At 47.2% G+C, this 27896-nt stretch overlaps 1 protein-coding gene across 1 annotated transcript in view; it reads right to left on the reverse strand.

Moving 5' to 3' along the window:
* Positions 1 to 27896, reverse strand: part of TLL2 (tolloid like 2) — a 2097051-nt gene that overhangs the window by 1176414 nt on the left and 892741 nt on the right. Inside the window, exon 4 of the mRNA XM_086922321.1 lies at positions 21793 to 21963. Coding sequence (XP_086778447.1) covers positions 21793 to 21963 — 171 coding nt within the window. The remainder of the gene's footprint in view (positions 1 to 21792; positions 21964 to 27896) is intronic.

Raw genomic sequence — 27896 nt, forward strand, 5'->3', positions numbered from 1 at the left:
GAAACCGGAAACGGTTCTGAACTTTTGGAAGGCGGGAGGGAGTGACCCTCCCGGCCGTATTTATTAAAATATGAAACAAAATCAAAACATTAAAATAACAGTTTCATATTATGTACAATTTCATTTCCACATTACGATGTTTGGCTAACCTTAACATATTTCTAATACAAAGGTTCTCCTAGCCGAACTAACATCCTACAAAACATTTTAACTTGAAATTGTACATCCTAACGTTAAGGGCCAACGGCAAGGTCGTAACCGGTGTCAGATCCCTAAACCAGAATTACCCCCCCCCACTTGGGAGGGGCGACCGCACAGAGGCTGTACCTCATGTGCATCTACCAATTTCCCTTGACTTGACGGGGGGCCCAATGAACTCGACGCCATTTAATGGTCGTCCGAGGACTCGTGTGAGGTGTCTAGAAGGTAGCGGAAACCCCCTCCCCACCCCACACAACTTACCACATCTGCCGTCGCAGATGTCCTGGCCCCGGGAAATTCCCAGGAGGGGCCCGTAGCCCCTCCTATCCAGGGAGGGGCCTTGACCGCCTTCCCTTTCCTTTCGGCGTCCCATCCTTAGAAGGGACCGCCTCCCCGTTGAGGGGCCAATGGCCACCTCCCCCGGGCGCTCCCATCCGTAATGGGTGACGCCCCCCGTAGGGATCTTCCAATTACTGCTCACCGATCATGACCTTACCGCCCGACCAAAATAAATACGACAATTAACTAAAATTACTAAATTAAAAAACAACCATAACTGCTTCACATATGATTACTGATCAACACTAGTGCAAAATACTTTATTCGAAAAAACATACTGTAAAGAATCATTCGCTTTATTGCATATTCAAATAACACTTTGATCATCACACCTGTAAGAAATGGAGTTACCACAACAAAACTTTATTTCAAAACCACTTGCTGTCTTCAGGGGCTGGTGGGTGGGTCAAAATTGGCTCTTCGTTCCGTCTCGAGCTCACGTGCAGCGGGGAGGTGCAGCTTCAGAGCACAGGAACAAGAGGATGCTTTCTTGGCTTGTTGCTCCTTTTATCCATCTTCGGGCGGGCGTAAACCCGCCTCTGCCCGCCTCCGGGGGCGTGGCCGGCGGCTTCAGTGTCTAGGACAACCCACTCCAGGGCGGGAAAAAGCGCGCCCCGGCTACGCCGCTTCGGGCATACCAGCCGAGACTCGCCTCCCGCCCAAGATGGCCTCCCGGGGGGATCGGGGCACTCCACCATACGTTCGGGGGGACCGAGTGGTCGCCCCTTTCCATATGGCTGAGATACCCGCCACCCCCTCTCGACACAATCCCCAAGGATGGGAAACCGGAAACGGTTCTGAACTTTTGGAAGGCGGGAGGGAGTGACCCTCCCGGCCGTATTTATTAAAATATGAAACAAAATCAAAACATTAAAATAACAGTTTCATATTATGTACAATTTCATTTCCACATTACGATGTTTGGCTAACCTTAACATATTTCTAATACAAAGGTTCTCCTAGCCGAACTAACATCCTACAAAACATTTTAACTTGAAATTGTACATCCTAACGTTAAGGGCCAACGGCAAGGTCGTAACCGGTGTCAGATCCCTAAACCAGAATTACCCCCCCCCACTTGGGAGGGGCGACCGCACAGAGGCTGTACCTCATGTGCATCTACCAATTTCCCTTGACTTGACGGGGGCCCCAATGAACTCGACGCCATTTAATGGTCGTCCGAGGACTCGTGTGAGGTGTCTAGAAGGTAGCGGAAACCCCCTCCCCACCCCACACAACTTACCACATCTGCCGTCGCAGATGTCCTGGCCCCGGGAAATTCCCAGGAGGGGCCCGTAGCCCCTCCTATCCAGGGAGGGACCTTGACCGCCTTCCCTTTCCTTTCGGCGTCCCATCCTTAGAAGGGACCGCCTCCCCGTTGAGGGGCCAATGGCCACCTCCCCCGGGCGCTCCCATCCGTAATGGGTGACGCCCCCCCATAGGGATCTTCCAATTACTGCTCACCGATCATGACCTTACCGCCACAGGCCGGATAGTTGACCGGCTATCCGGACCCCCCACAAAAAACTCCTGCCTAAAGGTCATGCTTTAAACTCTTTAGCCAAGCTATGAGGTCTCCTATGAGTAACTCATTCCCCACCCGGGACAAATGGACCCCATCCCCCAAATACATACTGTCTCCCTTGATACAACCATGAGGAATAGAATGCAGTGCACTTGAACGAAACAATCTACCCAATTTGTTATTTACTTTCTTCACTGAATGATTTACAGCAGCAACCGAATTCGCCCCCCGCCATACTTTACGTGGAATCATATGGGACCATGCAATTGTGAACCCTGAACTCTTCTCGCCAACCAACTTACTGTGGAAAGCATTGCCTCGAGAAGAAGTCGTCTACCAGTGGCCACCAAATCGTTGCCCCCAAGATGGACTATGATTATAGATGGCGGTGACCTTGTCCGCCCTAACAAACCCTCGAAAAAGGATTGAAACTGGTCAATACAGAGCCCGCCCCTTCCGTAGAAGGTCACCCTGTACCCGTATTCCCCAGCCATGTGAATCAAGTCACCTGCATTGAATACGTCCGCGGCACGCCTCACGTATGAGTGGCCCACGACCCACACCACTTTTTCCGCAGCCGGTGATGTTTGACCGCTGGTTCCCAGGTGTCGGGTCGACTGCACAGTCCGCCCCGCCTCGTAAGCTTGCGAAACTGTAAACCAAGCAAAAACAAGAAGCGTGAGTACAGATAGCAGCTTCACAACATGTGCAACCGCACATACCTTTTGTAACAATTCGAGGACCAACGCCCCAAACGTTTCACTTTTTCTACACTCAGACCCCTGGCTGTAGCCTCAGTAGGAGCCCCTATCCGAAAGGAATGGGTCCCAAACTCGCCGGGGTTCAAGCCCGCGGCCGAAATTGCCATTGTAAGCACCCGCTGGAACTGAAACCTCGTCAGTGGGGTGGCGTCAGCGTGTCTCAGCAAGGTCCCCCCCCATGATGCCACCCTCTGCGCTAAATATTCCTCTACGCAAACCACAGGGCACATGGGAGATCCGGGAATCCTATGTATGACTACGCAATCACCAATCGCACCCTGATCGGCCTTGGACCTGACAAACGAGACAGTCATCGTCTCCACCTTAACCTGGATGTGCTCTCGGCACAGTCCCCCCACCGTATCCCGCTTGTTCTTCGCCACCAGTTCGCTTAACCGCATCGCCCCATGGAATGCTAACGCAAAAGCGGCCCGGAATAACACTGTTTCATACTGGGATGAACATGTCGCAGGGAGTACGGAAAATAACAGGGCCAACCTATCCAGACCTATTGGGTGCCTCTCATCTACTCTGCGACCCTCAAGGCGTTGCCACCCACGTAGCGCTTTCTGCACCACGAAAGACGCTGTCGGGTCCTGGATCCAATGAGCCCTTGCCATAAAGGAAATGGCGGCTCGATGCCTCTGGGCCGTAGCTACTGATTTGCCTGCCTGATGTAAAGACAGCAAAAATTTTACGACAAGCTCTTCCTGGCCCCAAAGCTCCCCCCTAGCAGAACCCAAAAAGGACCAATAGGAACGGAACGCCCCTTCATATGCCTTCCTTGTCTTGGGTGCTAAACTCTCTCCCACGAGGTTTTGTAGTTCGGGGCACCGAGAGACCAGAGAGCTTCGGGAAAGGGTGCCGCCACCGGGTCCGCTGTGGGCAGAAAACCCCAGAAGGCCTGCATACGGAAACGAGAAAGCGCATCAGCCGCTTGGTTCAGCACCCCCGGGACATGTCTTGCCCTAAAGAGCACATTCAACTGCATACATAATAACACAATTTCTTTGAGCAGTCTCAGAATCCATTTGCAACGTGCTGCCTGACTATTGATACACTCAACCACGGTCATGTTATCCGACCAGAACACCACAGAGTGATCCCGGAACCCCTCAGGCCATGTTTTCAGGGCCACCAAAATAGGGAAGAGTTCAAGAAAAGCAATGTTACTCATCAGCCCGCACTCGTGTCACCATGACGGCCATTTTTGCGCCGACCATTGCGTACCGAATATGGCGCCAAAACCTATACTCCCCGCCGAATCTGTCCACAGCCCCAGCTCCTCGGAGGACACCGCCGGCTTGTTCCAGACAATTCGACCATTGAAATCCGCCAGGAATGCCAACCAAATGCGCATGTCCTGGCGAATCTCTGCCGAGAGCCTCGTGCGGTGGTGTCCCTCCTTAAGGCCGACCATGGCTTGTGCAATCGAGCGGGAAAAGGGGCGGGCCATTGGCATTATTCTAAGGGCAAAATTCAACTGGCCCACCGTTTGTTGCAACTGATGCAAGTTTACCTTAGTCTCTCGAATACAGGTTTCAAGGGATGCCCTGAATTTTACCACCTTTTCTCTGGGTAACCGAAAACAACCCTCCTCCGAGTCGAGCTCTATCCCCAGGAACTCGAGTGAAGTCGAGGGACCCACAGTCTTACCTGGTGCCAATGGCACACCAAAATGATTCATTAAGACACAAAACTCTTTTAAAGCCTGTCCACATTCTGGATCCCCGGCTGCCCCCAGGAATAGAAAGTCATCGAGATAATGCATCACATGCTGAAAACCCGTCTTTCTTGTGAATACCCATTGCAGAAAACAACTGAACTTTTCAAAATAAGCACAAGATATCGAGCATTCCATTGGCATACATCTATCCATGTAATAGCGACCCTGAAACATGAAACCAAGGAGATGCTGATCGTCTGGGTGTACCGGGAGCAACCGGAACGCTGACTCGATGTCTGATTTTGCCATCAGCGCCCCGGGCCCCAGGCGATTCAACATGGCGACGGCCTCATCGAAAGATGCGTACCGCACCGAACACACTTCCGGGTCTATCGCATCATTCACGGAAAGACCTCGTGGGGCTGACAAATTATGTATTAGCCTAAACTCACTCGGGTCCTTCTTGGGGACCACCCCTAAGGGGGAACAAACAAAGTTAGCAACCGGTGGTAAATCGAATGGACCGGCAACACGCCCTCGAGTCACTTCTTTCCCAATCTTTACCTGTACCACCGCCGTATGCTGCAGGACCGACAGTTGGTTCTTACAACTTGTTTTACCCTGAAAATCCCCCACTGGGATGCGGAAACCATACGAAAACCCGTCTCGCAACACCCCAGCGGAGACATGATCCGGGTATTCATTGAGCCAAGGAATCATTGCCATGGTATCAACCGGGGTAGGTAAAGGCGCCCCTCGGACTATTTCAGACCTGTTTGGCGCTTCCCCTACCACCGTTATCACCCGTTTTGGCTCTGCACATGGTCTCGGGATGGGAGGACTGACCACACCCCCCACATTCGTGTCTAAACTTGCATGACCCCTGGGGCCTTGAACATTTTCCCCTGTTAAAATTCCAACAAATCCCCTTTTTTCCTGCGTTGCCACTCGACTTCGAGTGATGCTCGTTACCTGCACCCGTCCGAAAGGGTGTCCCAGAGGATTGGCGGGAAGACTCACCCCCGTTACCCCCCGACAATGGTACTTTTAACATGCCTGAATTCTCCATCTTCTGCCAGGAAATGGAGTCGTAACAATCCCAGGTTAGAGCTGGGTCGTGCTCCTTGGCTTTCCTAAAAATATTATCATAGCAAAACCACTGATTGCCCTCGTATGATAGAGAATACTCCATGATACGTGTCTGATATATGGGCAATTCGGGCAACAACTCAGGCCTTCGTTCCCCCATAATTGAGGTGAAAATGCCAAACGCTCTGCCCCAAGTACCTATGTTCTCGTTAACCTTAAAGGCGGCCATTTTGGCGTGCCAAACACTCGGATGCAGGAGCTCTTTTTGCCCCTTCACATGTTCGATCTCGTAATGGTCGGTAAGCAAAGAAAACATGTTTACATATTTATCAGCCCAAATCTTTTCCTTAACTTCGAGTGGAACATGCTGGGCCACTTTCTCCCTTCGTGAGGGTACAGACCCCTCCCCCGCAATCGGCAATAGCCGCTTACCTGAACTAGGAGCTGTAATTGCCGCCGAACTCGTGCCCGCTGCGGTCTCACCCACCGGAACCTGTGGGGGAACAGAAGATGGTGCCTTCACAGCTTCCCTAGATTCTCGCAATTGCCTCATTACTGCCCTGGCGTCGTCCGCCGTGGTGCCCTCACTACCTTTTCCCAACCACGCTGCCAGTTGTGCAGCCAACTCGGGAGGCATATCTTCCCCGTTCACGGGGGTGACTACAACGGGGATCGGTTGCCCCTCCTTCGGAACCGGGATTGGCTCTTCTATCGGTGTATCGGGAACCGGGGTCTCCCCCCCAGGTGCCCCCCTCTTGGACCTCTTGCCTCTCCCGCTGGGGACTACTCCCGGCAATGCTGGTCCGACGACTCGCTTCGGGCCTCCAACCCCGTTCATTGCCGCCATCTGCTTCTTCATCTCGGCCATGTCCTTTACGAGCATGCGCAGCATCTGATCGGTACCGACCCGCTTTCCGACCTTCTTGCCCGGCATTCTCCAACGAAGATATCTGAAAGAGCAAAGACAAAAATTACAACGCTCAAAATTGGCTCTTCGTTCCGTCTCGAGCTCACGTGCAGCGGGGAGGTGCAGCTTCAGAGCACAGGAACAAGAGGATGCTTTCTTGGCTTGTTGCTCCTTTTATCCGTCTTCGGGCGGGCGTAAACCCGCCTCTGCCCGCCTCCGGGGGCGTGGCCGGCGGCTTCAGTGTCTAGGACAACCCACTCCAGGGCGGGGAAAAGCGCGCCCCGGCTACGCCGCTTCGGGCATACCAGCCGAGACTCGCCTCCCGCCCAAGATGGCCTCCCGGGGGGATCGGGGCACTCCACCATACGTTCGGGGGGACCGAGTGGTCGCCCCTTTCCATTAGTTGCACTAACTATATATCGCGCACCCGCAATCCACTGCTGATCATGTCACATATTACATCATTCATGACATGGTCAGTGACATCACTGATGACATCACTGATGACATCTCAAATGACATCACTGATGACATCACTGATGACATCTCAAATGACATCGCTGATGACATCACTGATGACATCTCAAATGACATCACTGATGACATCTCATTTGACATTACTGATCACATCATTAATGACATAATTCATGTGATAATACGATGAACCTCTTCAGACTCTAATATAACCTTAGATGCACTCAGTGTAAACAGACACTCACAGACTGTCACTCATCCATGGAGTTACTCACACACCTAGTCAATCATGCAAAGAATCAATCACACCTCCATTTCCTCAACTATACAGTTATACACACCTTACTTATTCAAACATATACTAACACATATTTAATCTTTTACAATCCCTGATACAAGCTCACAATGATCCATACAGCCATTCACACATTCACTGGCTCTTATCCACAGTTATTTATATATGTCAACTCTCACATGTACTGTGTTTTACATATATACTTACTTTGACATGTAGCACTGAGATATCCATTCACTCACCAATACACTCATGCACACAGTCAACCGCCCATACAGCTGTTTCCACATGCACTTTTGAACCCACATATCTAGTGAATCAACTGCTCACACATCTATGCACAGAGTCATACACCTCCCAGCCACCCACACACACACTCAGTCTCCCATACAAATACTTGGGCAACCAATCAATAACCCATATAGTTACTCATATAGCTACTGATCAACACATGCAGCGGTTTACAGAACAACAGACATAATGATGCAAAAATTAAGACAGTTTAGTCACTAACCCATGCACTCAGTGAGACACATTTAATCACTCACTCATACAGTCAGTCATGCACCTACTAAATCCTTCATCCAGACACTTATACAGCCACTCATTCTTCAATATTAAGACATATTTTAACTTTACAGAAACATACAGTCACTGGATGATGTCATCAGTGATGTCATCAGTGATGTCACTGACCATGTCATGAATGATGTAATATGTGACATGATCAGCAGTGGATTGCGGGTGCACGATATATAGTTAGTGCAACTAACTATATATGCGAATTTCAATGGTTTTGTGCGAGTAAAATAAGGTTTTGTAAATGCTAATCCCTAACTATATATGGTCTATAACCTATGTTTTTTTCAGTGAATTTTCAAGGTTTTGTAAATGCTAATCCCTAACTATATATGGTCTATAACCTATGGTTTTTTCAGTGAATTTCAATGGTTTTTTAATAGCAAATATCAAAAGCTGTAAAATGTATTCTTATTCTAATTCAAAAATATATTTTATATTTTTGTAATATATATATATTTTTGTTAATTATTTTTTTTGTTCCGCGAACCTGTAAACGTTCTGTTAGCGCAACTACCGCGTTAGAAATCAACATTGTGACGCGTCGCGTAAGCGCGACGTATCACGTTACCGCGTAATGCGTCTTATGACGCGCCGCGTTAGCGCACCCGGAAGCGACTTGTTTATAAAACTTTTCATTGGTTTATTTTACTTTTCGTTTCCTAATGATGGAAGGCTTGGTCATATGACCTAAAAATAACACTTTTCATTGGTTTAGAACATTTTTTTTCCCAAATGATGAAAGCCCCACCTTTTTTTTTTCTCACTCTGACTTGTAAAGCATAGGACCCAGATGCATTTACAGCTAATCACTAACAGTGTTCCAGGCTAATGTATTTTCCCGGGAAATTTACAACTGTCCTGCAAGTAAAATATTCCTATTTCGAGAAAAAGGGCGTTTCTTCGTCCCATGAGGGAGCCGTTGAGCAAAAGAGGCTCGTCCTGCTGTCTTAGTCGCTGATAGGCCTGAATATCGGATTCTTATCGATCACTTTATGTTGCAGGAGTGGAAAACACAACAGCCCTTGACCATTTATCTTTACAGCATTCCTGCGTATTATACCTTTTACCCGTCATGTAATCGGGCTGCTTTATTTCACTTGCCTTTTACTGATTCAAAAACAGTGGCTAATATTCAAAACTTTACCAATCTAGGTACTACTACCATGTTTTGTTTTAAAAACCTTTATTGTGAAAATGTCAGTATACAAATACGGGCCTATAACCACGTGGGCCGGCCACGGGGGAGCATACTGGAATCGTATATGATGAGGAGACATTTACACTGTAGAAGAATGTAACGGGCGGGCCATTAGGTTGCAAGAACTGAGGTGTCTAACAGTTGCGAAATCGGTGGACGTAAATTTTATAATTAAAGTACGACAGGGCCAGTTACAATAAAATTATCTAGATATACATTTGCGGGCAAGTACCATGGGTGACGTTAATTCGAACTTTCAATAGTACAGTAATCAATATCACATCAGAACTTAATATCAATAGGGATGTCCAAATGTTCAATCAGTACTCGTCCCCACCCGCCATGTGCTTCAAAACTGCATAAGTATCTCGTGATATCAAGGCTGGGCAACCAGTATACAACAAGGAGTTGCGAGTCCCATTTATACCGGCGCCATTTTGGGCGAGGCCGGGCAGGTCCAGAATATAGTCAAAATGTCTCCACCAACCAGCGGTCGGACCAGAACCCCTTTCGGCAGTCAAAAAAGGTTCCGTTAAATGACAACAGAAGAGATAGGCAACAAGAACCATCAGTCAAAAGAGGGGAGGGCAAGTTCTTCCCTACCGGGTCACTTTGGGGCTCCACCGGAACTGATCGAATTGGTAGTCTACAGTGTTTCTGGATGTTTGGCGTCAGCATGAGAGCACCACCATCTCGTGGCCCCGTCGTGGCCATTCCGCAAGCAATCATGGCAGCCGCTCCCCACCGGAAGCCTGCGGGAGTCGGGGGCCCCGGTGACTTTTGTAGAATCTTCAACGCTGAGGGGGCGCTTTCGGGAATAGGGCCCATGCCCTAGCAGGCAAGCGTCCGAGTTCCAAGGTGTCCCAGGGCCATTTTAGTGGACCAGGCCCAAATCCGAAGAGCCGGCCGCCATTTTGAGAGTCCTGTGGCAGCCGCCTATCGCTGCACCGCAAGAGTGGGCGCAATTCAGCTGGATGGTGGGCGAGACGCTGTAGCCGCAAGAGCGGGCGCAACTCAGATGGATGGCGGGTGAGGCACTGTGCTGCAAGAGCGGGCGCAACTCAGCTGGATGGCGGGTGAGGCACTGTGCCGCAAGAGCGGGCGCAACTCAGCTGGATGGCGGGTGAGGCACTGTGCCGCAAGAGCGGGCGCAACTCAGCTGGATGGCGGATGAGGCACTGTGCCGCAAGAGCGGGCGCAACTCAGCTGGATGGCGAGTGAAACGCCAAGGGGCGCCCCACTGCAGCTGAGGAGCCTCCACCTGGGGAGGCGGGGGAGGCCCGTTCACGCCGCCTCCCCCCCCCCGGGGTGCCCCACCCCGTCTTTCGCCGCAGCATTGTAGGATGGCCAGACCAGTGCTGCAACTTGCTGGACACCACCTCGATACCGTCCGGATCTCGGCGCGTTGTGCTGCCTTCGGCCTATTCGCACAACGGTCCGCTACTGACGCCGCCTCACAGGCCGACAGATTTTGTAGGCTTTTTATAGCCCAAAGCCGACTAAAAGACAGCCCAAAGCAGCCCATTGGTGCTACTCCGGGGAGGGAGGGGCAGGGACAGTGTCAAGATGGATGATGGATGTTGCAGCAGGCTGCCATGTAAATAGTTGTTTAAAATGGGTTTTTTTTAACGTGTTTACTTTGTTGGAGCATTGTATATATTTATAAGTTATTAAAGTGTTATAATCCTACTACTTTGTTGGAGTGCTTATATTTGTAATGTGGCAATGAGCACAAAGATGTTACTGTATAACCAGAAAAAGACATAGTCCAATTGTGCGTGATCTAGTCCAATCTGGTGACGCCGATAGTGGGTATCAGCAGACTTTCATTTGTATAGGGTTTGTCGGTTATTGGGCGGGGCAGGTGCAGGCATGCTTAGGCAGCGAGGGCGGCGGAGCCGAACTACCTCGTGGCAATCCCGACCGCGAGCTTAGCTCCTCCACCTGGTTTCATACTTTTTGCAGAGGGCTATTTCCTGGTGTTTCTTGTTTCAGCAGAGTCAGAAAGGATCCTATCAGTGGCCTACTGATTTTGTTCGATTCCTTTTGTTTTGCCATAATTTGCTAGGAAGGTACTGTGGCTAATCCGTATTTTATATATATGTCCTCTTTATTAGGGTTGCCCTCCGGTGGGGCCGGACGAGCTACCTCTAATAAATGGTCCAGGTAGAACCAATTACCAATCAGTGGGGAGAAGATGGGCTGGGACACTGACACACACACTCTCTCTCTGTCTCTCTCTCTCTCACACACATTCTCACACATAACCTCTCTACCTCACATCAGAAACATATATTTAACTTCTAAATGGCACCTTCAACTAGAACCATTAGTAAAAAGATTCATGCAGAATTCAAAAGATCCTACTTGTAAGGATATCTGTGCAGTCATCCCCATGACAGGAAAAAAGAAATACAAATGAATTAATAAAATGCTTTAAGAGGCTGAGCACTCTTAAATTAAGAAATGGAAGAAAGTTAAAACAGGAATAGAGAGAAACAGACAAAGCAATAGGAAAGAAAAAAAAAGAGTAAAATAAAGATAATGAAAACAAGAGAAATAGAAAGTACGAAATAAAGAAACAAGGCTCCCCTATATTATATTCAGTAGTGCTTGTAACATGGTGGCCAGGATATCCGTCACGTTTGTGTCTGAGCAACCCGGCCAGCGAACTCTAAATCAGGCTCTTGACACTTTGCAATGTTGCTGCTGTTAAATGTGCACCATTACTTCCCCAGAAGTCACCAAGAGACACCTGGTCGCCTGCCTTTTTATAATTACAAGGGTGTAACAACACCGCATAAACAACAAGTGCAGATTACAAAAGGGGGGACAAGGGTCTGCACTACCTATCTTTTCACTGCTTGCAAAGACTAGACGGAATATCTCTATTCCACGTTATTTGTAAGCAGAGAATACCTCAAAAGAACTAATATCAAACAACCAGAGTTCGGACAATCAAACAATCAAATGGTGAGAAAGAGATAGGCACGACGGGTTACAACGGGGGACAAAGGTCCGCGTTACCTACCCTTCACTACCTGCAAAGGAAGAGAGAATCTTCGTATTCCTCTCCGTTTGTACACAGAGAATCTCCAAAGAGGACCAATGTATCAAGTAGCGACTAAGGCTAAACGAACCAATCAATTGAATAATACACACACCCTTACAGTGAGAATCCCCTCCCCAATCACAATACAGGATCGTTATCAGATAGTAGGAACAGCAGGACATTCCGCTGATTCCCGGAATGCGTGTGGTGTGACGGATCTCATGGGGTTGGGGCCTTGATCTATTATAACTCCTTTGAAGAGGGGTGATTCTTTACAGTTGGGGACATAAACTACATCCGCAGGGCTAGCTGATAGCCTGGGACCGGCCTGGACAATCGGACACAGAGGAAGAGGAGTGTCAGAGGGTGCGGTAGTGAATAGGGTGAAAGGGAGGTGTCGGGCGGACACGGGGTGTGATTCTCAGGGAAGAGCAGCGCAGATAAGGGGAGGTTTATGGCCCATGCATGAGAGAGAGAGAGCGGGGGTGACCAGTGCGTGGGGGAGATGCTTGCGAGGGTGGGGAGCCGTGCTGAGGATCGGCGGCATGCAGAGAGTGGGTCTGGTCAAGGCATCTAAAATGGCTGCCGTGCACGACAAAAGTATGGCATTGGAAAAAAGGCAAGATGGCGCAGACAATGTTTATCAATACGGGTTAATTAAACCAGATTTTAACACATAGACCTGGAAGTGAAAACTGCACCATTGCTCCCCCCCCGACTGACACCCTCCTTTGCCTCAGCTTGGATCATCATTTGCTAACGTGTTCGAAGACCCCACCGTGAGTATAAGCACAACCGGGGCCTTACTGCACACCCTGAGAAAAACTACGCAGCAAGACAATCTCTACCTTCTCCCTTTTCCATGTTCCAACGCTTTGAAATGAACAATATATTTACTCGCAGTGACAAAATGGCGGTCAACACTTCCTGATTTCCTTCGAATCGAACGTTAACAGACGTCACGCAGCAAAAAAAAAATTCCGCTCACGCGCAGCCGCTGGAAGACATGTTTTAACATATATGAGCCTCCTCAGCCACCCTCAGAAAACCTAGGGGGTCAGGATACGTCTCCCGTGCCCCCTTATACACATTTCCCACATTGTTTTTCCTCCATCTTGTGATTTAATTAAAACAAAACACAAAATGGCGAACTCCCGTTACGCTACCGGTGAGCGACCCGATTTGCGTGCCGGGAAGCGCTTCTACCGCGAAAAATCAATTTTTTTTTATTTGCCCCACGGGACCCTTTAATAACCCCAACATCATTCCTAGGGGGTCAAGAGGGGTCTACCTTGCCCCTTTCATTAAATTCCCCCTTCATTTTTCTCCCTCTCTTGTCTCTCGATCCTACCGAGAGACAAGATGGCGGCCGGTCCGGACTGTTTAGAATGTTGACAGACACCGGAGAGCGAATCAGCTTCGCTTCGCGAAGGTCCGTTACGCGTTAGGTACGCGAACCGGAGCGCTAACCGGAGCGCTGTCACAGATATATCTGTTTTTTAAAACGTTAATTTCTCAAAATCCTTTGGAGCACATATATTGAGACATAGCAAAGGCACGTCGGGCAAACCATATCTACAATTTTGCCAAGTTTCGTGTAAATCCATTCAGCCGTTCGAGCTAAAAGTGAGTCCAACCGCCCTATGGAAAACTCAATGTTAAAAACGCGTTTTGGGACCCCCCTTTTTTCTCGGCCCCCCCTTGATGAAACCCCCCCCAAATTTTCAGGGGCTGCTCAAACAAAATGTGCCATTTTCCTGAAAATTTCAGCCCATTCCGTCCACAAACACCAAAGTTATTCGACATAGAATTTTCAAAAATCCCATAGGAAAAAAATCCTAACTATATATACCTACTGGCGACCGCCAGTAGGTAATATGAACTGAAAAAAACACAGGTTTCAGGAACGTTATAGCTAGTTGGACATTTCACTCGTACAAAACCAGAGAAATTCGACCATTGTACTTAGTTGAGCTAACTAGAACTCACGCCCCCGCAATGCACTGCTGATGACGTCACATATTACATGATTCATGACATGGTCAGTGACATCACTGATGACATCTCAAATAACATCACTGATGACATCTCAAATGTCCCACAAAGTAGGATTGCTAAGACGTCTTTGGGGCCCATGCCCCCTTTCTCCACCACTCTGCAAACATTCTTCCAGGCAGACTACGGGATGAGGGATGAAGTCCACTTTACTCCTGAGGGACTTTGGGGGCTAAGAAGCCCTCCTGGTACCTCCTGTAAGTCGTGCGCAGTTGAATTCCTGAGCGCTGGTCGGAGGCACAGCATCCTTTCTCTACCACTCTGCAAACGCCACTACTACTTAAAGTAGCATGTTTCTGCACCTCTGACTTAGAGGCAGTTTTAATCCCCCTGCCCTATTATATACTAGGGTGTTACGGGGGAGGTCATGCCAATCACAGAGGTACCCCAATCCATAGTGTACCCTAGTGTGTGCAGGTGTTCTCACTGTATTATAAGTGTCTTTTAGCATAGCACTGGCTTTAAGCCTGGATAGTCAGTCAGTTACCACCAGTACCCGTAACCAAAATGTTGGGGGCACAGGATGACTTTGCAACAAGGCCTCTTTCTGCACCTCTGTTGGTTCTTTCTGCATATCCTTTGCTTCTTTCTGCACCTTTCTTTGTCTTTCAGGACTTCTGTTGCCTCTTTGCAATGTAAAAGGTTTCACATTTGCGAGAGTTTGAGCTATTGGCGTTGTAAATGTATACGTTTTTTACTCATGTTTTTTGGAGTGGAGTGGATGTACGTTGTATGTAGTAGAATTATGTGGTATGTTGTGCAGTGAAATTATGTGGATAGAAGGTGGATAGAAGGTATGTGGTATTTAGTGTATAGGAATTATGTAGAGTGGGATTATGTGTTATGGAGAGTAATTATGTGGTATGGTAGTTTGTGTTGTGGAGTGGTAACCTCGGGTTTAGTCTTCCTCGTTTCAATAGAAGCTCAACTATGAACTCGGTGAGGCAAAAAAAAGAACGAATCACTGAGGGGCACCCAGTCAGAGGTATGAGCAGGGCCACTGGAATTATGCGACTGTTTGGCTGCACCTACATGAGTGTCCATATGGGTTATTGATTGTCTGAGTATCTCTATGGGTGCCTGAGTGGGTTGGTTGGGGAGTGTGTGACTCTGTGCATAGATGTGTGAGTGGGTGATTCACTGGGTGTATGGGTTCAAGACTGCATGTGTGAAGAGCTGTATGGGTGGGTGAGTGTGTTATGGGCCCCGCTATTATTTTTTGACAATGCCCCTGGGATCTTGCTCACCAGACGGCCTCATTAAAATGAAGCGCAGAGCCCGCGCTTCATTTTTTTAATGGTTTTGGCTGGATTCGCGAATTCCGCTGAAAATATTTTCATAAAATGCTTCCCTGGGGTCCTTGTGGGACCCCCTGAGCAGGCCTAGGGGGTCAGGGTGTTTCTACCCTGCCCCTTTTTATTTTTTTTAATCTTTGTTTTACTGTTTTCTTGTGACTCGGTTCTATGAAGTCACAAGATGGCTGTCAACAGTTCCTGGTTTGGAGTTTTGACAGCCAATAAGAATGAAGCTCGGGAGGGTTTGCAAACCCACCACGCCCACAAATCTGTAAGACCTACCTTTCTGCCAAATTTGGTGTAATTCCGTTCAGCAGTACAGGCTGTAGCTTTGTCTAAAGTTTCCTATGGAAATTAACATGGGGCAACCCCATTTTGGGATTCCCTTTTTTAAACGAGGTCCTAACTATAACTACCTACTGGTGACCGCCAGTAGGATGGATGGATGGATGGATGGAGATATATATATATATATATATATTCACTGAAAAAACCATAGGTTTCAGCCACGTTATAGTTAGGAATTAGCATTTAAAAAGACCTTAGAAATTCACTGAAAAAACCATCGGTTTCTGGGGCGTTATAGTTAGTTGGACATTTCGCTTGTACAAAACCATTGAAATTGCCCCATTATGGTTAGTTCAGCTAACTATAACTCGCGTGCCCGCAATGCACTGCTGATGACATCACATATTACATCACTCATGACATGGTCACTGACATCAGTCATGACATCACTGATGACATCATCCTTGTGATAGAGTGGCAGACCTCCTCGCACCCTAATATAACCTTTGATACCCACACTCAAAAATAGAAACTAACATTTTCAAAACAATGGACATACCAATACCACTTACAACACACCTATTCAGTAATTCCAAGATCTACACACCCATCCACTCATTTACCAACAGTTCTCTACAGTCACTCATACATATACTCAATCATATGTACTCATACACCTACACATCCTGTTACACAGTGACACTCATCCATAGAGTTACTCACACACATAGTCACACATGCAAACAAAGTATTGAACATCCATTAAATTACATATACAGTTATACACACACCACCATACTTATTGCTACAGAAACTTACACATACTTACTCTCTCAAGCAATCACTTATAGAAACACATACTAATTTTTACGGGAACTCTTCCAATCTCTCACTCTCACATACACTCACTTATGTACACAAATACTCACATATACTAGTTTAAAATATATGTAGTTACTCATAAAGACACTATTGAGACAGTCATTCACTCAGTAATACACCCATACACACACTCATCCACCCATACAGTCCTGAACACATGCTGTCTTCAACACATACAAACAATGAGTCATTCATTCATGCATCTATGCACTACGTAATACCCCCCACCGAACCATACAGACACTCATACTGATACTCAAAAAACCAACTAATAACCTATATAGACACTCATATAGCAACTTACCAACTGTTAGATTTCAGGGTCTCTAGTTGGCACAGGTAGGTACTTGTGACAAATAGGGACCCTGACCTCTAGTCAGGGTAAGGGGGATACACTCTTTAGATAACCCCTGCTCACCCCCTTGGTAGCTTGGCACAAGCAAACAGGCCTATCAAAGGCAATGTGTAAAGTAATTGTATCAACACTCACAGTAACACAGTGAAAACACTGCAAATGGACTCAACGCCAGTTTAGAAAAAAAAAGTATCTTTATCTAAACTACACAAGACCAAAATGACAAAAACCTAACATACACTGTTCAAGTATATGGTTTCAAAAGAGTTCTTAAGGTTGCATTAAAATAATCCACAGTTATGTCACGTTTAAGCCAACAGTACCTTTAGATGCGACAAAAGTTCCAAGTGAAAGCTACAGCATTGAAAAACAAGCTATGAGTCACTCCTGAGACCCTGAGGAGGCTATGTGACAACCATGCTGGATGCAGTGGGCGTGCTGCGGTGACTCCAGTCTGTATGGGGAGGGATGCGATACCTTGTGTGGATTCCGGTGTGCAGGTTTCGTAGGAAGTGTCTCGCAAAGGTACAATGTCATGATGTTCGGGACGGCGATGATCTCAGGTGCGGTGGCAATGTGCAGCATCGATCTTCTCCTCTCACGGCCCCTCAATGCGATGGCTCTGCGACGACTCTCGCAGCGACGTGATGCAGTCCGCAAGCAAGCGGTGCGACAAGCTCACCCAGTGACGAGAGGCTCTGCGACGATACTCGCAGCAATGGTACTTTTCCCGCACCGGAGCGATGTGTTCTGCAAGCGAAGGATGAGTTTGTTCTTGCAGCGGCAACAGGGCTGCGACAATCTCTATCTTCGCAGCTGTGGGAATTTCTTTGCACTAACCGGGATGCGGTCCGCAAGAGAGTGATGCATGAAACTTGGTAGAAAGACTCAGTTTCTTCTTGTCCAGCTTCCCAAACAACAGGTACAACTTCCAGAGGCGCCACAACTGGCCCAATCACTCTAGGAAGGACATAACTCTCTCAGTAGAGTTCAGGGTGGAAGCTGGGGGTGAAGTCCTTTTGTTCCTGGGACTTCTTAACAGGGAGCCAGTTCTACTCAGGCCCTTGGAGATCTCTTCAAGCAAGGGGACACAGCACAAAGCAAAGTACTTCCCCTCTCCTTGGCAGCAAAGCAGCTGCAGTTCAGCCCACAAACACAAAGCAGGACAGTCCTTCCTCTTCAGTCTTTCAGCGTTCTCCTTGACAGAGGTTCCTTCTTGATTCCAGGATGATCTAATTTTCTGTAGTCTGGGGTCCTGTACTTATACCCCTAAATGTCTTTGTTCCCTTTGTGTAGGAGAGCCCTGAGCCCGATCTGAACCAGTTCTGGGTGTTCCTTGAGCACTTTGTTTTCCTGGCTTCTTCTTTCCTTTCAGAGAGAGGGGCAGGGTTGTCAGCCGGCAAGCAGGAGGTGGAGCCAGCATTGTGGAAGGCAGGCACAGCCCTATTCAGGCCCAGGTGCTACCCCCTCCCAGCACTCTAGATGCAGATCGAGCTATTCAGTCCAGGGAGGCCCACTCAGCCTCTGGGAGCCACCCAGCCCCTGCCACTCACAAACCAGACAGTCAATTCACAAACAGGCCAACACACACAGAAAGGTAAAACAAGAGAACAGCCACTTTCTAAAAGTGCTGTTCTCAAACACAGGATTTAAAAACCACCGTTCCTAAAAGATGTGTTATTAAATTCTGAGTTCAGGGATACCAGTCTTTTATGTCCTATCTTGCTCCTATGGGAAGATATGCAGGTAACCACTTTACACAGCATTCGCCACGATAGCTTATGGGCAAGATAGCCTTACAATAGTGAAAAACGAAAATGGTTGTAATTCACTACCAGAGCATGTCACCTGCAGTAGTACATGCTCTACCTTTCACATACACTGCACCCTGCCCAGGGGGGTACCTTGGGTCTTCCCCAGGGGATGTCCATTGTGTACTGAAAGGGAAGGGTTGGGCCTGGTCAGTGAGGACACTGGCCAGGATGACATGGCAGTACACAGACTGCACACAGGCACTGCGGTGGCAGGCCTGAGGCACCATTTTAGGGCTACTCATGTGGGTCGCACAATCAGTGCTGCAGGCCCACTAGTAGCATTTGAATCACCAGCCCTGGCACACTTAGTGCACTTTCCTAGGGACTTCTTGGTAACACAAATATGCCAATCACAGATAACCAATTACACATACAATTTACTCAAGGAGCACTTGCACTTTGACACTGATCGGCAGTGGCAAAGTGTCCAAAACATCTAAACCAGCAAAAGCTAAATCCAGCACAGTTTCGAAAATACAGGAGGTAGAGGCAAAAAGACAGGGGAAACCAAGCCAAAAGATGCCAGGTCGAACACCGACCCATGCAGTCACTTATACACACCAGTGGCAGACTGATACACATATTTACATATTTATACATTACTTACTCTGTCCACAACATTCTAGGGCAGACTCCTGCATTATGTAGGGGTGAAGAGGGAACGCTGAGGCTAGAGAAAGATCAATAGGATTGATAATGGGATAAAGCTTATGGGTGAGTTCGTGATAACAAAAGGTTATATTTATGCAACGTAGACTTCTTGTCGGACTGCATAAGCAGAGTACTTTATAACAGAGTCAGAGTTTGTCATTTTAGGAATCAAACTTGATGGCATTAAAACATTTTGACTGCTCAATTGTGGGATTTTTTGTTGAAGAAGTGTTCTGTTTGGATGATCTAATATAACATAAAAACGCAATGGTACTCACTAGCAACTAAAATATTGTCCATTTGTCAAACGTATATACCAATCAATATTTTGTGGTGAATGTGCTTTGTATTTGCCACTTATAATGCTCACTTCATTTTCTTGCTCATTTTCCTAACTATCGTCTTTGATGGCACACCTTAACTTTGCTAGTGCAGTCTGTTCAGCATAGCAGAACTATTCTCAACTTCCATATATTTGTGTCCGAGTTATTGCTTCATAAAAGGATCTTCTTTCTAAGACACCTGTGGGTAACACTTAGTCACCTCTCTTTTATGTAACACATCCCTTAACAAAAAGTCAGACTGAGTGGCTTTGTCAATGCTTATTTAACAAAATTATTGTATTTATGTGGATAGGCTACTAGGCGGGTACGGGTTAAAAATAGTTAAGTAGTTGCTTTCGCCTTACCTTACCACATTCACAACTGTTTTTTCTGCAGATGCATGACTGTCACTCAGAGACCTCCGCAGAGTTTCTTTTTGTGTGCTGTTTTATACATTTTTGTATGCGTTTAATGTTGCCTGGATTTTATGTTACAAGTTAATGAATCCTAAAGTGTGAAGGTTTCCAGTACTTTGAATGTTGTAAATTGTGTTTTTATTGTACCCTACATCAAGTGAAAGAAAGGAATATAATTATAAATACAATATTATTTGCTCTTCAATGTTTAGTTCAACAGGTGCATTTGGAAGGAGGGAGTGTGATGAGATACCTTCTCAAACATGTAACCATACAAAAAAACACAGGAACCCCAACCGTGTTTAGCCTGTCTCTTCATGCCAGCCCAAGGTGATCCCCCTGTGGTATTAAAAGGACTCTCGCCGATGGGGATTCCAAGTGGCACGCTTCATCATGGAGTCCTGGTCCAGAAACCTAGTGTATCTGGACGGCCGCCCTCACCCTTGGTACCCAAGGGAGCGCTTTGGCTATTGGGTTGGATTCTATATTTAAAATAGTTTAAGGTGCTCGGGGGTTAGTTTTATTTTTAAAGGATACAATGACGGAGTTAAAAATAGGTGGGGATGAACTAAGGAAATTTGTATCCTCTGTATCTTTTTGCCATCACACCGGTGTCTCACTGGGCTGATTGGCTTTCGTCAGGACCTCACAAGGGTACCATTAATATCCTCTTTGGTTGCTATCAAGATTTAGCCCGTTGAGATACACTAGTATACTGTGATGACTCTATGATGAAGAATGCTACTTTGAATCCCAGTGGGTGATCCCCAAGGGGGCTGGTATGGAGAGATAGGCTAAGCACGGTAGGGGTTCCCTCCTGCTTTTTTCGTATAGTTAGGCATTTGCATTATCACCAAAAGAGTGTGTTGATGTCTGTATGTGTTGTAGTGATAATAGATTTGGAGTGTTTCTGATAAACATTGCTCCAATTAGGCAGCACTTGCCTTCCTAGAAGTGAAGAAATTTAGACCCAGATGGTAAAAACGCCTTTCCTTCCACAACCTCTAGTTTTCAAGGCATGGGAGCCAGAGCATTTCCCTTGTAGAGGGGCCTAGAGTACCAGACATAGACAATATCCGACATCCACCATGTTGAACGTTCAGACTAGAGTTTAGATGTGGCTCTTCAGGCCTGGTAGCTTCACATGGACACTTGGCAGGAGAGAATAAAATAAGGGACTGCGTATAATTTACAAATAACTTGCATGCTATTTCACCACCCTTTATGGTTTTCCGGCTATTTTAACGTACCAAGTCGCTAAACCCAAACTGGTGTAAACACTGTGTAGCTCGCCTTACTCATGGAAATATTTCACCATTTCTGCCTGTTATTCCTTTCCTCTCAGGGTTTCTTTGGACTCTACAATTTACATTGTATCACTCTTATTCCATTGATTACCTACACATACATCAAATAATGACATTCAGTTTTAAAGTGTACCATTAGAGACGGTTGGGTATTTTTAAATCTTTTAAATTCGTTCGAGCTTATTAAACTTTTTACAATTCCAAATGTATAAAAGACTGCTTTTAAAGAGATCTCCATGGGAAGATAAAACATGATGACCTAATCCAATAAAATGTAACTGGACTGTGCTTGTGCTTATTTTTGTTTTTGTACCAACCAGTGAAGTTTCCTGCTATGACGTAGGGTATAACTCCTCCAGGCCAAATTCTTTCTGTCCTTGATGTTGCAGCACGTCGAACTCTTTGAGGTACTTCTTGCCTCGGGGCTTCCAGTGGGTTATTGATATCGGCAGCTGGTCCTCTTGCAATAGTGGCATTCACATTAAAATCTGTAAAACAGAGGTATACGACAGTTGAAGCTTTCTAGGTTCAACCCATATATCATAATATCAAACATCATGCGATAAGTGCTATGGGAACTGATAGCTTTCTAATGAATTTTTCTCACCAAGTTACTCAATTAATCTGAGCCCCTAAACGCCTCCCATTACTAAAAAGTTTTTTTTGTTTTTTCCAGATTTCTAATACGCGAAATCGACCCGTAGTTATTGGAGCCCTTTACATGAGCACCAGTTACATTACGCAAGGACTCATTTGTTTTTTTAGTAGGCATGGGAGATTAAGTGATTTGCCCAGAATCACAGGATGTGGGGTCGACCCAGAGGCTCGAACCTTGGTTTCCCAACTCCAAGGTCAGCAGTCTAGCCGTGAGACCACATCCCCCCCCCCCCCCCCGCCCACCCATTGATGGATTGGGGAAGGCATGAACAAGTAACAGTGTGTTATACAACTTTAATTACAAGCAGAGGCTTTCTGGCCACTCACCCTTGTGAACTCCTTGCTATTCAAACAAAAACTGGAGTAAGAGGTAAACCTTAGTAAGGTTTGGCTATGGAGAGGAAGCTGTTTGCAGTAAGTATACCATAAGTATACCATAATTACTGGAGTAACTGGCCTACAGTGATGACCCGACTTCTTAAATAGGCGCATGAGAAAAAAGAGTTTGAAAATTGTAATGAACTTTCAAAAAAGTTCCAACAAGAAGAGCATCTGCTCTCGAACTGGAAGCCACAGAAAAAAATGAATGTGAGAGTTGGCTATGAAATGAATAGGCGTGGAACAAGTCATTGGAAGCCAGGGGTACGTCTTCAAAACAGGTGAGTCGGAACAAGCCATATTAGGTGATGGATCCCATGTAAATCAAAGTAGAGTGAGATTCAAGAAATGACCCAGCACTTTATGTAGGTTCCCTAGGCCAGGAAAAGCGTAATTGATGGTCTACACATCCTTCATTCAAAACTGGGGTTCATTTTGCATCAAAAATGTAAATGGTTTCCCAGATGGACTGGAGTGAAGTCTAGAAACATTTGGAACGTTGGTCATAGAGAGCCATTTTTCAGAGCAGGGAAATGGACTAAGCAACGTGGGCTCAGCTAAGTGTGCTGTTTCCCTGCAAGCCACACCATGCTTGCCTTCACCATGCATATGCCTTAACAACACATATGCAAGGTTAAGGTTATGAGCAGTCTAGATGCAGAGCGGATGAGTGGGGACACGAAGCGGAAGGATTGGGGGAGGATGCAGTTAGGTAAGTAGAGCTAGGGCTGGATCTTGTGGGGTGGTGGGGTATTTTATCGGGTAGGGTTGTTTTTAGGGCTCTAGGGGGTTGGGCTTGTTTATAGTGCAGGGAGCATTGTTGTGGCGCGGAGAGGGGGCTGGGGTCGGGATTGTTTTTATGGCATGGGGTCAGTTTGTAGGGCTAAGGGTGGGGTGGGGGAAGGGACAGTTTTCAGCACTGAAGCAGTTTTAGGTCTCATTGTGTGGGGTCTGGGTCGGGGCAGTTTACAGGGGTAAGGGTTAGTTTTCACGGCTCAGGTCTGGGGTCAGGGTCGTTTTTAGGGCATGGGGACAGTTTTAGTGCTGGGGCGAGGGCTGGGTCGGGGTACTTAACGTATGAAGGGGACAGTTTTTAGTTCTCAGGGGGGCTTGGATCGGGTAGTTTTTAAGGCGTGGGGTTAATTTTTAGGGGTCAGGGCGGGGGAAAGGGACAGTTGTCAGGGCTGGTGGCAGAGGTATGAAGTTTAGAACACATCTCCCTTTACCAAGCATGTCTTTACCACATAATTGCGTGGTAAAGTCATGTATGGGAAAGATGCAGTCGATGTTAAGACTGCATTGTTCAGGCATGCGTTGTTCCATCATACAACCCTCAGAGGGTTAATAAACATGATCTATAGTTGTGCGTTCATAGGACACACCTAAAGCAGCTAAGACAATTCTTTCCCGTTTTCTTAACCGGGGCAATAAATGATTCAGATCAGTTTGAGGATTTGTTTTGTGTGAAATATTTGTATTGGCTTTTTAAATCAACCAACAAACACAAATAGCGAAACACAATCGGCTGTGACTTCCTGATCAAAGGACCACAGAAGGAGAAACATTACATTCCATGGAGCCAAAAGTAATCCACCAAGGAAGGACCCCATATCTTAGGTTGCTTGTGTCTGCAACCCTAGCTGCGCACACCAACTCCTCCATTTTGGAACACCAGTCCTTTGCATACTGCCAGGCCAACAAGTCCGGCCGGCAGCCAAACTCCAGTTCTGGCCTAGACCCTTTTTAACAAGTAGCAAACCCAGTCCCATGAGAGATCAAGAGCCTCCCACCAAGGTCCTTCAACAGGCCTAGGAGGCTGATCAGGGGTGAATAGTCAATGGATCTTCCCAACCCTGCGGAAAAGACCCTCAGAAGTTGGGACTAGTATTTATATATATATAATGGGGCACAACCAGATCACATGATAGAAATCCACCTCCTCTTTTCCACAAATTTGACATGAGGGCGATGAAAACTTGCCCACCCTCCACAACCTCAGCAGAGTAAGGTATGTAATGTGCAGGACATATACCTAAATCATCCGGGGCTGGAAAGAAATGGCCAACTCTCTTGGGGCTTGAGCACCTCCAGAGCTCCAACCAAGGCCTCCCACTAGGTGCGGAGGCCAGCGAGTGAGTCAGGAGAGATTGTGGCCAGAGAGTGGTATATATGAGAGACCACTGCCCGACCCAGTCAAGCCATTAAAACTTTGCCTTCCAGAGAACTAAATTCAGGGATGTGGACTGCTAGGGTGTGGCGGAGCTTCAAGAATCTAAAGAACTGGGAATGGTGTATATGAAAGTTGGCCTGTAAGTCTGAGAAAGACCGCATATGAGAATCCTGCCAAACATCACCCAGATGTGAACTTCTGATCAGGTCCCGCTTTCTAAATCCTTCCAAGCCAGCCCCTTGATGGATCAAAATGCCACTCTACAGAGGTGTTTAGAGCACAACCCTACCCCTCCCGGCGGTCCACTTCATAGCTGTGTGCTACACTTGAAAAACACTCTGTTAAAATCCAGGAGAGAGCAGGGGGTCGGTGACACATACAAGCAGTCCACAATCACCTCCGATGACATAAGGGACATATCCACTTGGTTACCGGGTCCTCCCAACCTCCAAACAACCAGTCATTCAGGACCACAAGCTGCGAGGCCCAGTAGTAGAGGTGGAGGTAAGCCGGTGCCAGGCTGCTGTCAGATGTGGACTGTAAACAATATCAAAGGGGGCGTAGGAACATCCCACGCTGAATCTTGGGGAGCGCCAATGGGCCTTGGCCTCTGGAATTTTCAGACGTTACTCCAAGTTTGAAGTTGAATATATATTCAACTTCAAACTTGGAGTAACGTCTGAAAATTCCAGAGGCCAAGGCCCATTGGCGCTCCCCAAGATTCAGCGTGGGATGTTCCTACGCCCCCTTTGATATTGTTTCCAATCCTTTCTCTCACCGGCCGGGAGAGAAACATTCTTGAGGCGCCCAAAAAAGCGAAGTAAAAGCTGATTACGTAGTACCACCGGATTACAAACTAAACCCTTAGGTGTGCCACACCACCACTTTGTTTTGAACACAAGATGTGGACTGTACACACTTACCAAATGCTATACGTGGGACCTGATGTGCCCACAGGATGGGCCCCACCATGGTTTGCATTGAGCGGAACCGGGGATGGCATAGGGAAAGTCGTGCAGAACATAGAGGAAGTGTGGCAGCATCATCTTTTACACAAGGCAATCTTGGCCATGAAATTGGGGGAGACAGAGAACCACTGCTACAGATCTTTACACTTGTTAGTCACCAGGGGTGTCCAGATTGAGAGACCACGCCAGATCAGGGAGACGCAAAATGTGCACACCAAGGTAAAAGAATTTGAACTACCAGAGTGGTATGGGGGCCCACCAGTTGTGGTCCTGCAAGGGTCCCTTCAACACAAACAGCAGAGACTTCAAGTGTTTGACCAGTAAGCCAGGCCCCTGGCCATAAAGGTTCAGCATGTATAGTATTCTATCTTACCTCTGTATTGTTCAGGAAAAGCAACACATCATCTGCGTAAAGCACCATACAGTCCTCCTCGACACCTAGCACCCACTGGAACCCAGGGAGCTGCGGTCATTAGGGCCATTGACATTCCCTATCATTAATTTAAAAGCCAACGTGCTCCGTAAGGTGTTCTAGGGTCTAGATCTTACCCAGAGAGCCTCCCATGAGTAAAAGGGAACAAGGGTCGCAGTATACCATAAACAAAACCAATCAACCTAAAACAAACAGACAAATCAACCCACCCACCCAAATCCACCCTGCCCCACACTTCCAACCCTGAAGTATCGGTCAACCCAACCCAAAACATAACAATTACAGGGGGCCTAGAGCCATGCTTGCAGGTGCCCCCACAGAAAGATTACAGTGCCTGACAGCAATTCCGAGTATTCCACTTTGGCATAATATCTGAGCATGCCTAGAACAAGATAATTAAACAAAACCAGGGCCATGGCCCAACATGCCTGTGAAAGAGTGAATAAAGAGTAGATTGAGGCTTAACGGCTAGAGCGACCGACTTTGAAGCTGGGGAACTAGGTTAGAGTCTGGCAGGAGGCTCAAACATCCTGTGACTCTGGGCAAATCACTTAATCTCACCGTGTCTAAAAAAAATGAATGCGACAGTCTGTAATGCAACTGCCACTCATGTAGAGTGCTCTGATATCTTCCAGTTCAAGTTTGTACTATGTAAAACTGCAAAACAATTAATAGTTTCTCACACAGTTACCAAATCATAGTCACTCTGGACAGTGGTCCAAATGTCACAAGCCTCTGCACAGGAATCCTAGGATGTGAAACGTTCTGGAGTGTCAGAGAGCGGAGCATCAGGGTCAATGGTGTCCAGTCCAGCAGCACTGCGATTTGGACTTGGGGTGGCCTGCCCCCTTCGCGGGCCGCATTGTGCCTTGTGACAGTGGGTACGCTTCCTTCGATGAGGTTTAGGAGAAGAGACAGGAACCTTCTCCTGTATCCGTGAGGTGACCCCATCTGGTCTAGCAGATCGGTGGAGCACTCGCTGCTCCGTAGCCCATTCCCATGCTTGCTAGGGAATGTCAGAGGAGTAGGGTGAGGAGTTGAATATCACCTTCAATATAGCCACAAAAAGAAGCATGTATTTCAGGTTAAGGGCTCAAAGTTTCTGCTTAACGTCTTCATCGAAGTGTCTGCACTGCTGAACGATGCAGGAATTGTCAGGAAAAGCCATAATCTTCAAATTCTGAGACCACAGGTCGTGGTGGAGACAGGCCTCATGGAGAATGAAATAATGGTCACAATAATTGAGGATACTGGCTATAAATGGATGAGGGGGACTCCCAGAGGGGGCAGACAGGCCAGGTAACGGTATGTCCTCTCCATCATAAACCAAAGCAACAACTTCTCAGCGGGGATCCAAGTCCAGAGCTAGCCCACTATCAGGTGGTCAGGAGCCGATGTCTCTACTCCCTCCAGAAATCCAATGAGCTGGAGATGGTTACCTCAAGATTGGTTTTTCGCGTCTTTGGCATGCTCTTCCAATGACGCTGTGGTAGAAAACAGCCTGGAGACTTAGAGTTTGAGGGTGGCCACTTTGTCCTCCACCAACGACACCCTGGTCTCGGCCTCTGCCATGCAGCCTACAACATAGCGGAGGTCCTGACGCAACAGGGACACATCAACGCAGACCTCATCCACCTTATTTCAACTGCTTCTCTGGAGACTTAAATTGCCTTAAGGATAACATTGATATCAGCTAGCGAGGGGAGAGGCGCCGCGGCGGAGAGGGATTCGCAGGATGGAGAAGCTCAGCAGGTCCCAGAGTGCCAGAAGTGGGTCTGGTGTATCAATCCATCTTTGTCTTGGCTGGTGCCCGCA

This window comes from Lissotriton vulgaris, chromosome 5 (genome assembly GCF_964263255.1).
Source record: "Lissotriton vulgaris chromosome 5, aLisVul1.2, whole genome shotgun sequence".
NCBI lineage: Eukaryota > Metazoa > Chordata > Amphibia > Caudata > Salamandridae > Lissotriton > Lissotriton vulgaris.